The 13,579-nt window shown below is 38.4% G+C and overlaps 1 protein-coding gene across 3 annotated transcripts in view; it reads left to right on the top strand.

Moving 5' to 3' along the window:
* LOC134634238 (RNA-binding Raly-like protein) overlaps positions 1-13,212 on the top strand; it is a 117,715-nt gene extending 104,503 nt beyond the window's left edge. For all 3 annotated transcript variants that reach the window (XM_063483321.1, XM_063483322.1, XM_063483323.1), the window contains 4 exons: positions 2,309-2,425; positions 4,819-4,988; positions 7,166-7,204; positions 9,356-13,212. In XM_063483321.1, the coding sequence (XP_063339391.1) occupies positions 2,309-2,425; positions 4,819-4,988; positions 7,166-7,198 (320 nt within the window). In that variant the 3' untranslated portion in view covers positions 7,199-7,204; positions 9,356-13,212. The remainder of the gene's footprint in view (positions 1-2,308; positions 2,426-4,818; positions 4,989-7,165; positions 7,205-9,355) is intronic.
* Positions 13,213-13,579: the final 367 nt, after the last annotated feature.

Here is a 13,579-nt window from a genome sequence, read left to right as displayed (position 1 = left end):
CAGCAGTATATTAATGACTAACCTTGTATTGTGGATGGATTATCTTGGTGGTTCTCCTGACTGACGTTTGGTCCGTTTACAGCATCCTGCCATGCGATTGCATTTGCCCCTAACGTGGGGACCCTCACATTAACTTTTATCAAGTGGAAAAAGTCCTCCGTTCATTAGCGTCCATCCTCCAGCTTTACTGTTTATGTTATGCTAACATAGCTTGTCGCGCTAGCGATCACGTAGCACATCATTATATGCCAGCTAGCCAAACTTCAGTAACCCTACAAACGTCACTGCTGTTTACTTTCCTGCTGTCATTTATGTTGGAAGTGATAGCAGAGCTGTACGTTTTAATTTGTTTAATAAATCTCTCAGTCACAACATGGTATATTATATTTAGATGGAAGCTAGCGAGCTAACTCCCTGCTAACTTCTAACTCAGTTAAATGTCATAAATTCCGTTTTCATGGATGCCTGGATGTTACACTTAATTAACAATTAAACTTAATTGTTACACCTGGCAGAGCAGCCACACTGATAATTTTATTACAAATGAACAAATTTAGACAGTTTTTCAACTCTAAGTAATGCTGCAGTGATCATTTGACTTTTGCAGCGGAGTTTAGGCCCAGACATGGCTAATAACATCAGACTCAAAGACCGGATAATGCGGGTCTACCAAGTGGTAACCAGGTCACTAATAGGCAAGTTAATTAATACGGTTGCTACACTATAAAAAACAAAACAGGTTAGCTGAACAAAGCACCTATACTGCCGACAACCAATACACGTCATCGTCCCAGAATGCATTGTGTGTGAAAAAACATGACCGGTCCCACGGCTCCAAAATAGTTTTAAACAACAAAGATTTAATGAATAACAAAATAATTGTAGTTATTCTCAAGTTTTTATGTAGCGGAGATCATTTGTAACATATTTAGAGTAACTTGTCATAATAGTCAGGGTTCCCTTTAAGGGTGATACAAAAAACAAGAAAAAACAAAATGCAACAGGGAACCTGAACTGGGAAATGCCAAAAACCATGAAACCTGGGGGACACAAGGGAGGATGAGCAGAGACTCTGATGAGGGACAAGGGGAGACAGTATATACACAAGGGGAAGATTTGGGCAATGGAGACAGCTTGGTACACAGCAGGAACAAATAAGACTTAACGAAGTAAGGGAAGCAAATTGAATGTAATACACAAGAGACAAGGATTATCAAAATAAAACAGGAAGTGGTACAAACACGCGAACTTGAGTAAACATAGGAACACATGACAAATTGGGGAGATGTGGATAAAACACACAGAGGAACATGAGAACAGGTGAGGGAGACAAAACACAGAGACATGACTAAGAGAAACAGAGAGACACAAAAAGAAAGATGGACACAGAGAGAATGAGACGTGGAGAGAGAGAGGGAGCGACACAGGGGGGTACAGACAAAAAACTGAGGACAAGATAGAGAGGGAAAAGCTGAAGGAAACTCATCAACTTAAAATAAACCTGAATCACCAGGGATAAACAACATAATCAGAAACACATAAGCACAAGAAAACTAAACCAGGAAACATAACCCACTATTCATGATCAAAATAATAATAAACAAACAGGAATCACAAGTCCAGAACATAAAACCCTGGGTCAAAGACCAAATACCGTGACTACCACAGTCAAAAGACATGCTTATTAGGCTAATTGGATGGATGGATGGACGGATGGATCTATTTCTTTGTGACAAGACTTCTAGTTGTCATGGCTACAAAACAGCCTGGTTGGTACTGGTAGTGTCCATCTTTCATTTACAGTCTATGCTAACAGCATAGATACAAATACAGCCCATTTCCTTTGGCTGCTTCATGCTGTGAACACTTAAGCCATTTCAAACAGCAGGAAATGATGAATTTTCAATAGCACTAACCAAATGTACAATATGCACTCAGCCAAGCAGGTACTACCCTAAGGTGCACGCCATCTCCATGCTTAATAACATGATCTAATATCTACTGAGCGATCGCACACAGTTTGTTCAGATATTGGCACTGCTGAGTAAAACTCGAGCAGCACTGCACAGCATGGTGGGCGTAAGCCGTGCACTAATCTTCAAATTGAAAGCAGCAGGTCCACAGTCTTAGCAGGGTAGCTTTCAGTTGGCCAGATTGAGATGTTCTTCCCTGAGGAAAGTGTGAGTCAGAGTGATGTTATGACATCCAAAACTCGAGACTAAGAGTATTAATATGATGGAGGCAGGCAATCTGTGTATCATTACAATGAGTATGCAAATTAAATCATTTTTGTATTTCTGTGCCTCAGTAGTGAAAACGGACCAACTTCAGACCATTAAACGAGAGCTCACTCAGATCAAGATGAAGATTGACTCTTTGCTGGGACGCCTGGAGAAGATTGAGAAGCAGCAGAGAGCTGAAACCGGTGAGAAGCAGACGGCAGAATCTGAGCTAGACGGGAACAAAAGGGAAAAAGGACACCACCCACTAAGGGAGGGAAATTAAGAGCATAGACTGGTCATAAGTCTTAGTGACATTGTGGGAGATAAGAGCAGCAGAGCTCTCTGTCATAACTGCAGACAGGCGTCAACACCATGCTGACTCAGTTTATATGAGAGGTCTTCACCAATGCCCTTCACTACAGGACAGCCTCAGAGTGCAGCTCAGTGTGAAGGTCATTTAAATTACATGCCATAAAGTGCATGTTGCACATTTGTCACCATGTGTGGCTTTTTTTCAACTTCTCTCTTATACTTCCACGGCACTTGAAGACCGAGTAAATCAACCCGGCTCCCGGCTGTGTTCTAGGCAAACTGCTGTGGAGCTTGTTAGCAGTGAGAATGAAAAATTAATGTGGATAAATGAAAAACCGGAGGCAATTTACTACAAAATGCACCCATCTTTTTGCTATAAAATATCCTTAAATTTTTATTACAGATCATCTTTTGTCTGTCTCACTTGTTCTGTTTTTGAATAGAAGTTCAGACTGCCTCAATTAAGGTTTTAAAAGATTTTCTAATGAATTCAAAAAGCAACAGGTAGCCAGTCTTAAAACGGATATCAAGAAGTCACGGCTCGCCAGATGTTTAATCTTTGAAGTTGTTTATCTTAAGGTGGCAAAAAACTGGCTGCAGTCAGAGACAACACACGGATGCTGATTTCTCTGTGTTCTCCAGGAATAAAGTTCTGCAGTTAACATCAAGATTAAAAGTCATAAAGCATAATAAACTGTGATATGAGGAGAATATTGGGGCTGTAGTCTCAAAACATTTGTGCAAAATGTTTTAAACTGGGCTGCACAGACATTTTGGCTATTCAGTGTAAAGCAGCATACATAAATCAAGCTACTTTGGATTGATCCCTTATTCATAAAGGGCCGCTTACTCACAGCGGGCAGCTCTGCATGTTGGATCTGGCAAACTCTTTGTACTGTATGTGCTTCCTGACTTAATCCCAAAGTGATCTTTGTCTTCTCCCAGGATCAAACCAGGGATCTCTGATTTGTTCAGGAAAAGTGTTAACCACTACACTAAAGAGCCATTATGATGTTTTAACATAAAAAGAAATCAAAATAAGATATAAAATGTGTTTTCACAGATACATCTTGAAAAAAATAACATTTGTGTAATAAATAATCCTAATGTTAAGTGGCCTGGATAATTTAATGCAGACATGCGACACTGTAACCTAAATATGCACATATAGCGGAGCTTTAAATGAACTGGCTTCATAAATAAAGAAAAGATGAAAATGGAGGCAAATAGCAGGAAGCCTAAGCTATATGCAAATCCAGGGGTTGACACATCTGTTGGTAGCTAGCTAGCAAAAGTGGAGTTTGTATATTTGAGCTTGTTTTAAATAATGCAAACTATACAAAATTTTAATCTAAATCCTTTTCCATCTAAATGCAAATCAGGTGTTCTGTCTCAGTGCAGTTACATCCCCTAAAATTTAGTTTGATCTCTTTAAGAAGCTATTCATGGAGTACCAACACCTTGTCTGAACCCTTGCACAATAAAAACATGTTACCAGCAGCGCCTTTCAGCATGTAGAGTACTGAACATTTATTGTAACATCACCCAGTTTAAGGGGTATCCCACAATTGTTCTAAATTAACAGTTTCTGTAATTACCAAAACTCTTTTGTGTCTCTGTAATCATTAATCCACGTATATATGCGACATCTTTACTCAAAATGATATTTTTAATGTTAAAATTATATTATTATTTTTAGATTCATTAATTTTTCCAATTTAGTAAAAAAAATAGTAAAGCACTTGTAAAGCTTTTGTTTTTTTTAAGTTTTGAAATGATTTGCATTCCTGAGCAGATATAATTTGAGTGGTTTAACGTTACTCTTGATTCATTTCTGACTTCTCAGAGAAGTCCAGTGTTCAAATAGAAATGTGAATTCAATTTGCTGTTAAAAATGAAAAAAGTGATATAATTTTTTAAACAGTTTTTGAAAAATTTGTTGTCAAAACGTATGTGCATTCCTGCTTTTTTTTTTAATGTAACAGGCGGTCTCGTAAATCTGCTAAGAACTGTACATACGTGTGTTAATTGGGGAAACATGTCATGCATTTTGATCCTAATGTTGATGCTTTGCTGCTTCAAATAAAAAAAGTAGTGTTAGTCACCAGTTGCTTGCTGAGGACAAACTACTTCACTCCAGTTGAATGTAAGGAGAACCATGGCCTGTTTCTGCACAACTGGGAAAACAGCAAAAAAGCAGCCTACTACTATTATTATCAAAGAAAAATACAGGCCCTGCTTGCACTCTTACTTCATTCACTGTGGCCTCCTTTCTCTCTCTCAGAGGCTCAGAGAAAATATGAGGACAACTGTGACTCCCTGCATGAGGAGTCTGTGTCAGAGACGGCAGAAAACTCTGGAGAGGAGGCCGGCGAGGGGGCGCTGGACGTAGAGGCGGGAGAGATGACCGATGGAGGCGAGGATGACTATGACGAGGAGGGTAGCCACCATCTGGTAAGAGAAACGGTTGACAGGCCTGACAGGGGGGAAGAAAGCAAGGCACTTTGGGAGATCTCAAGTGGGCAGACAGTCTTCGCCTTCTGAAAGTTAATTTTCCAGAATTATTCATGGCCACAGATCTAAGAGAGCGGGGGCTTCACATGAGTGAATGGTGAGGGCGTCCGGACTGACAGTTTCTCCCTGTCGACCCTAGCTGAAACAGTGGAAGTAAGCCTCTTCTCAGGCCCACACACAGGCACAGGCTCACACACATACACATGCTTACAGGCTATAATTAAAGCAGTGGGCTCAATACACATAGGAGAGCATTTAAGACAGACTTGACATGAAGTGGTGTGGGTCCAACCGTGAAGTGAAGGTTCACTTCAGAGGTTTTCTTTCACAAGGTCAGTAGAAGCGGCCAACAAAAGATGATCCCTCAAAGAGATTCAATTATTAGGATTATTTAAAAATAATAATAATTTAGTGGAAAATGTCAAATTCTCAGCTGGGTTCATATAAAAACATGAATTTATTTGACTTAAAAAGAACTTATTACTTTTATCAGTTTTGTATAATTGTATATTACACTATGTGTTATACTATATAGATGTATGTAGATTTCTGCTTGTTAACACAGTAAAACAGCCAATAATCAGTGCATTTAGGCATGTAGAAATGGTCAAGACCACCTGCTGAAGTAAAGACCGAGAGTCAAAATTGGGAAAGAAAGGTGATTAGAGGTGGGCAGATCAGTCCAAATTCCAATAGTATTGACATCAGCATTGGTATCAGTAATGGATCAATCCTTTGTTTCTATCCAGATTGATGACGATTCATCTCAGAAGTCATCACACACTGTTCTCCTCTACATAAACTGCCTTTATAAGTTTAAAGTGTCAATATCGATGTTGGTATCGGCAGTTCACTAAAAGTGATGTTAGTGAGTCTGAATGTGATATGGTTGTTGTTGCCAGACTTTTGAGTATTGTACACTGTTTATCTACTGGGATTTTCCCACACAACCATCACTAGGGTTTACAGAGAATGATCTGAAAAATAGGAAATATCAGCAGTGTCAGTTCTCTTGGTGAAAATAACTTGTTGATGCAAGACTGCTTCAAGCTGATAGGAAGCCGACAGTACCAGATAACCACTTTGAAAACCAAGGTATGAAGAAGAGCATCTCTGAATGTACAACAAATCAAACCTAGACGTAGACATATGTAGTCTGTTGAGCAAAATTATTACCACCTTCATTTTAATGCACTGCTTAAATACTTGACATTAGCCAGTGACAGCGTAATTTAGTTATCAGCCTAACAGAAGGATTACTTAATGAAACAATACAGTACATCTTTTGTGTAGTTACAGCAATCTTTTCATTAAAATATCATAAAAACACCATAACTGGTCAAAACCTCTAGAACCAGTGAGGAAGGTGGTGGGAAGTAAGGAAGGCATTTATATGTTTATGTTTCAAACTACCAACAATTCAAAAAGATTACTATTTCCAATCAAGGAAAATCTAAAACTGAAACTAATCAGTCTTTGACGCGACAGTTCCCACAATGCTTATATTGATTGTATTCACTCAGCCAGTTGATCTCAGTCAGCTGTGGCTTAGACACACATTTATTACGCCAGTGATTTCAGCTGAAAAATAGACTGCTGTTAAGTAAAAGGTATGGTGAAGGTCCCGGGGAACAAAACCAAAATGCATGTTGGCTTCACCTGTTCAAAACATCCTCAATACATGGTATTCTTGAACGTTTTAAATATGTTTTCCATTTCACAATCGTCAAGTTCAAGTAGTGACATGGAAACAATTGATACTGGTTTTATCTGGATTTCACTGGCCTTGTTTTCTTTATTATGCTTTATTTATTAGCCATTACCCAGCAGGTGAACATGGCCATGCTATCCTAGATGAAAGCTCCGTGTCCTCACTAATGGAAGAGATTATTTTTCAGAGGCATGGTCGAAGAGATTTATTTGTTTCCTGAAGGTCACATTGATCACACTTTGTGATAATGTGCTACAAAGACTGTTCTGCAGGTTGGCATGGCTGCTCTTGTTGAGCGTATATCAGCAGTGACCTTTAGAAAAGATTAAATACAACCTCTGTGCTCAGTTAAAAAGGCTGTATCATGTCTGTGATGTTAACCTCCTCTATGTGCTCTCCTTTACAGATAGAAAACCACGTATCGGATATTGACAACTGAGATCAGGTAAGAGCTTTAGATTTGTATTTGATCTAAGCATCCATTATAGCGGCTGTGAAGTCGTAATAAAAGACTGCAAAAGGTTCTGGGGGGGGGGGGTCTTGCAGCCTGCCCTCATTAAAGACCTTACATCCAGTCCTCATTAGAAACCGTAGCTGCTGAACTGTGTCCTGAGCTTCTCTAAACATTCGTTAATCATCTCCTAAGTCATAAGCTCCGTGACATTTGGAAGACCAGCTTCACTGAAGGGCATCTAATACCGAATTCGACAGACGGAGCAATAATGACATTCCAATGGGCCAGAACTGCCCATAAACAACATTCATCTAATTGAATTTTGTGAAAGGGGATATGAATGGTGAGGCCTAAGGTAAAGAGTTCCCTGCTTCTCGCCTCTCAGGGTGTGGGTAATGATGCAGCCACATCATCAGTTGGCTTGGTGCTAGCTAGCTCTTCACAGCATGGGTGCGCAGCAGTGTTTACGAGTAGCTCAGTGTAGACGTAGCACTGAGTTAAACTCTGTTAGTCTTCTGTTGGTGTTGGATGACTTAAGGCAAACTCACTTCATTAGAGGCAGCAGAGCTCTGTTGATTTTTGTACCCAATTTTGATTTATTCGTTGTAACTCTTTTGAATTATATCATTTTGTACGTAGCATAAGCCTACATTTGAATTCCGCTTTTCGATTTAATCTTTAGAGTAATCCCAGCTACCGCTACCAAGGGCTGCAGCTGAAAGAATATAAACTATAACGGTCTTATGAACATTTAAATATTAATTTAGTGGAATAATAGATGGTGTGATTCGTCCATGTCTTAATGACAGAGCACTGATACCCTGTTACTCTAACATAGCTGGGGTTTTTGACAGAGGACCTGTCCATGTTTCTGATGGTCACATGCTGCCAAAGCTTCAGCTTTCATGTAAACTAGCTCATAGCTATCAGCTCAACAGCATGATTGCTGATGTTAGGGTAGATGAAACCAGATAACAGAGGGACATGCCGCATACGTTGGACTTGCTTTGTAGCACAGTGCTCTGGTTGCTGTTTGTGATTCTGTTGTTATTTTAGTCTCACTGGTGTTTTTCTTCTTGCTTGTTGTCTTCACCTGCCATTGACTCTTTTTACCTTACTCACTTATATCTGCCATTGTTTAATTAGCTCCCACTGTATTCATAGCCCGCCTCCTCTATGAGATACCTGTTTATATTCCCTGTTGTTATGCTGCATGTGTTCCTGGTTTTCTAACTTTTTACTAGTGCTGTCAGCATTAATCTCGTTAAGATGACGTTAACGCCATAACCGCATTAGCGTGGCAAATCTCCATTAGCGAGCTAGTGCAGATCGCCCCGTGCGTGTGGCTGCACGGAGCTAATGCATTAACTAGCTAACCGCGCTAACGCGTTGACGGCGTGCAGCGGTTATGGCGTTAACGTCATCTTAACAAGATTAACCTTTCCAGACTTTGTGCTTACATGAGCTTATATTATTTGCCAATAAAGGCCCCTTGATTCCTCTCATTGCCATTTATGACAAGACTAGCTATTTCCCTCTGTTCTCCATCTTTATGCTCAATGAAGCTAATCATTTGTGTGCTTTTGCATTTTTTTTTGTTTGATTTCTAGTGGGATTTTGTACAAAATGAGCATATGCTATGCGGTTGCTATGTAGCTACAGTTTCTTAATGTACAGGCAAAAATGTTCAGTTTAGGCAACAGCTTATTCCCCCCTCCACCTCTTATGAAACCACGTTACACTTGAGTTTTCCATTTTCTTTCCATATGTCTGCCTTTTTGAAATTCCATCAGCGGCCAATTCACCGAACCCCCTCACAGCACATACATTTAAAAACCTGAAAATCCCACTCGAGGATCGAGAGAATATATGAATGTGTAGCTTGCAGGCCCACCAAGGGTTGAAAATCACAGTGAGAAGAACCTCAATAAGTCATGTCCAGAAGGATTAGCGAGGCAGCTCCAGCTACCAGGAAATATTTCTGCACTTCCCGAGATATTTCTGAGGCCATTCAGAATGGACAAGCCTTAAAATTCAGCTTAATCCTCATCAGATTTACAGCATTATAAGCATTCACCATGTTTGAGGAGGAGACGCAGTTCTGTAATGTATTTTCATAGGTTTTCTCCTTTATCTCTTCAGGGAGAGGAAGCAGACGCTCCTGGACGGTGGTATTAGAATTCATCATCACCTTCAAGAGACAGGAAATGATCTGTAAGGGATCAAGACACCCATTCAGGACTGTAAGTTGTGTATGAGAGACGCCGAATCACATTTAGATGCCTGACTGTGCAGCTCAAACAAAATGTGATGTGATGATCTCTAAAGAAAATATATTCAAGACCCATTTTAATTCAGTGGCCTGAGTTTACTTCATGTGCAACTTATATTTCATTGGAAGAACTCGCACTCTAATCCTGAAACTGAAAAAAATCAAACCGAAGTCAAAGAAATAAAAGGATTTATTTGGATTTCTAAATGAAATTATGTTCAAAGATGGAAATGTTTTTGATCTATTGTTACTGCTCTTCTGAAATGTCCTTGTGCTGTAATTTCTGTTTTTCAAAGAATTTTTGTTTATGCTCAAATATCAAATGAATAAATGACAGAACAATCTGTGACCGTGGTAGGAAATTCAGCAAAAGAATGAAACATCGCTGCCGTCTGCTTCGGATTTGACTCATACATAAGCCAATAGCTGTGAGCATAACTTTATCCAGCTTTATCCATTTATCACACAAATGCCCTGTGGGGCTGTTCCATCATATATTCCAACTCCTGCCAAGTTTCAGAAGCAGAAAGGGCTTCCTGTGGTAGAGCGCCAACACTGGCACAGGCCTCCTGCCAGGGAGCAGTGCCCTAACGTCTCAGTGCACTCCTCCCCGCTCAGCTTGTGCATCCCAACATGGACTGCTGCTGTTCAGGAGCCAGCGCCTTTCTCCTTCACCCTCTCCTTCTGCATCCTGCATTGATTCCATTTTATCTAGTCGAGCCAGCAAAGTAAGGTTTTTTGAAATGGTGGAACTTATTATGATTTTAAATTAAACATTGGCAGGCTTTCATACTATCTCAGGATGAGATCTTTGATTCAGAACCCCGAAATTTCTTGAATAATCGAACTTGAAATAAAGCGTAGTGCTCCATTAAAGCAACTTCACTAGGCACTGAGATGATTTGACCGTTCACTCGATGCAGCTTACGAACAGTAAAAAAGAAAACACTGGAATTTCTTCAACTGTTTATGTGGATTGCATAACAATCTACATATAGTTTCAGCTTTAGCTGAGCAATTATAATTTACCTGATTATACATAAATTGCTGCAAATTGAATTACGTCGCAAGTGAATGGATGACAGCGCGTTCAACGTGTTCGTTATTCAAATCAAGTTTACTCTGGTATTTTTCTGCCATTCAAATTTAACCACCGCAGTGTTAATTCAAACAATAAGAAGCTGATGCTGTTCCAAGCCTGCTGAGAGGAGGTTGTTGTTGGGACCCAGGTGTCTCAGCTCATTGCTGTGTGGCATTGATGAAGATGCATATCAGCTAAAATTCTGTTCACGCCTTCGTTACAGTAAAAACTATCAGTGTTTTAGTGTTTGACTGAAAAGTTTCACCATTTGTGTTCTTGCATTTGAGTTGATCACCTGTGTCTGAAGGGGAAAACACGAGACAGAGAATATTACACATATTAATTTTACCATTAATATTCTCGTAAATGTCGTGGTTTAAATGGATGATTGTCGTTATTCTATGAACATTACATTGACAGCAGTACTAAATATTCTAACTGGCCTCAGAGTATATAGGACCACTGTGATACATTAATTATTTTCATGGGGAAAAAAAACAACTCCCACACCTCTGTTTGGTTTCATAAATCACACCCTGACTCCAGGTTTCAAAATACTGTAGTTTAAATTATAAAAATATAAAAGCCTTAAACTGGAATTTGGATACCGACAAGTTCTTGCTACGCATCGCAACACAAACAACAAAATGATGGGATAACACAATCTTTCCATTCTTCTTCCTCATATTGTATTGTTGGCATCCCTATTTTTTTCTCATTTAGGTTTCATCTTATAAAAACTTTGTGGGACATTTTGCATGCTGGGAGGATATCCGACCCACAGGAGCTTTTATTTTGCAATTTTTTTTGCTAGCAGACACAATTAACAGTCCTTGGTGAGTCCACTGAATTAAAAGGACATTTTTTGTGAGTTAATGAAAACTTTGTTTTTTTAGAATTACAGGAGAGCATGGGCAGTGAACTGCCAGAACCTCTTCTGTAATTTTATACATTTATAATGTAGTTTCACTAGTCCAGCCCAATTCAGGTGTATGTGGCCTGCAATGTAAAATACGTTTAAAAACCCAGATTTAAACCGTGTGATTGATGCTGAACCTCTGAATTATCAAAGGTATTAATAAGAACTTCCCCATTCTTAGATATGTTTATGATATAGTTAATAACTAATAATGCCATGTTGCTAGTTAGCACCATGTTGCTCCATCAGCTACTTGATGCAACAAAGTGATCAGCTGGTATGTATTCTTTTAAAGCTATTAGCATAGTTTAAAGGTTCCCTAATGAAGAAGGATTATTGTTTGGAGTAACGCTACTAAAAAGGTGCATCCTGGATACATAAGAAGGCTATATAAGACATTTTTAATCATGTGATTCAGTCTTGATGAAAGTTTCACGGGTTGTTTCTCTCAAAATACCAAATTAGAAACTGGTTATAAATAATTCATATATTGTTAATAATACAAAAGACTTTCTCAATAATTTCCTGATAAAGCTGAAACCTTGTTTTTAAGTTGGTGTTCCTTGAATTGCTAAAGGTTTGATCCACCCTGGTGTAATCAAGATAAAATATAAATTCATCACTCAGCATTCTTTTGAAAAACAGTGTCGTAATTGATCTAAAAAATACACTCATCTGTGGTGTTTTTTTAATTGTTTTTTGACTGTGGAGAAAATAATGGTTCTCAAAATCTATGAATACCAGTTAATGTGTTGGTTGTATTCGAATCGATTCTAATTGTTCAGTGATTTGAAAAGCGTAAATAAAAATTATTGTAACTTAAAAGTACCAAACCAAGGCTATCAAAATTCCATGCCACCAAGAGTAGGTAAGCAAATTTTGTTTTGTGATTTGGTTTAATAAACTCCCTTCAGCAGAAGATTTCGAAAATGGAAAGTGACTTTGCACAATATTATAAATACACTACTCAGTCCTGGCAGGGCTACTTGGGGAAAAACATGCATAAAATCAAAAAAAGATTATCCTGAAGTTCATTCAAAATAAGTATCTGGTGAATGATGATAATGTGTAATATTTAGCACTATTTTTGTATTCCGAACATGTTTAAAGGAAATGGCTTTGCAACATGTTTATCTTTTTTGGTTTGTTTGTTTTGGGGGAGGGGTTTTTGTCTGGGTTCTTTTTTTGCTGGTAGCCTGTTTTTTGATGGACAGTATGGTGACGTGTCAAATATTCTGCAAAAACACAGAAAAAAACCCTCATTGCTTTTAACTGTCGTAATTTATCTGGGTCACATTAGAACACTTTTGGCTCAACTCGATTTTCTTTCCGCTGTAAATAGCCCTTATCATGTTTATTTCAAAAAGGCTAGATGAATTTTAAAAGTTAAAAATAATAAAAAATAATACACTGACAGTTTGTTGGAGTAATTGCAGGTTTAAACCGGAATCGTGGGACTTGTAGAGATGTGTAACTGATAACTGTTGTATAGAAATGTACATTTTTTTGTAAAAATATTTTTATCAAAAGGCATGTTTACTGTAACTTTGTATTTTCAGTTCATGTATAAAACGTTATATTATAACTGTTGTATGAATAGAAACTTCATTGTCATTGTAGATAAAAAATTTGTGTTATCAAACAATAAAAAAAACCCTGTTTGTGTCATTTAACTAGTCAAATGTTTCAATGAGCACCTGTTTCCTTTTACAAATAAATATGAACTTAAGGACAAAGAAAGCTTTTGCGTTTATTGTAAACAGATGTGATAATTACTTGCAGATGGTTTACAGATGTCTGTAAATATTTGGTGCATCATTAAGATGTGTCTCTTTCATATTGCTTCTCTGCGTTCATTACCGTGTCCTTCTCCATTTCAGACTTCTCATTTAATCGTGATTTGTGGTTGATTATGCAGCGTATGTGCCGCACTTGTCACCACAATGACATTTTAACAAGTCATACAGCACACTGTTTGAATACATGTCAAATTAATGTCAGTCAACAGAAAACTGGACACTATTATGGCAGTTTGTCATCTTGTATTTCACTAATGGCACCGGTCTTGCTGGCTGCCAGTTGAAATTACTCAGT

The sequence above is a fragment of the Pelmatolapia mariae genome, linkage group LG9 (genome assembly GCF_036321145.2).
Source record: "Pelmatolapia mariae isolate MD_Pm_ZW linkage group LG9, Pm_UMD_F_2, whole genome shotgun sequence".
Taxonomy (NCBI): Eukaryota; Metazoa; Chordata; class Actinopteri; order Cichliformes; family Cichlidae; genus Pelmatolapia; species Pelmatolapia mariae.
This window is presented reverse-complemented; position numbering and strand designations above follow the sequence as displayed.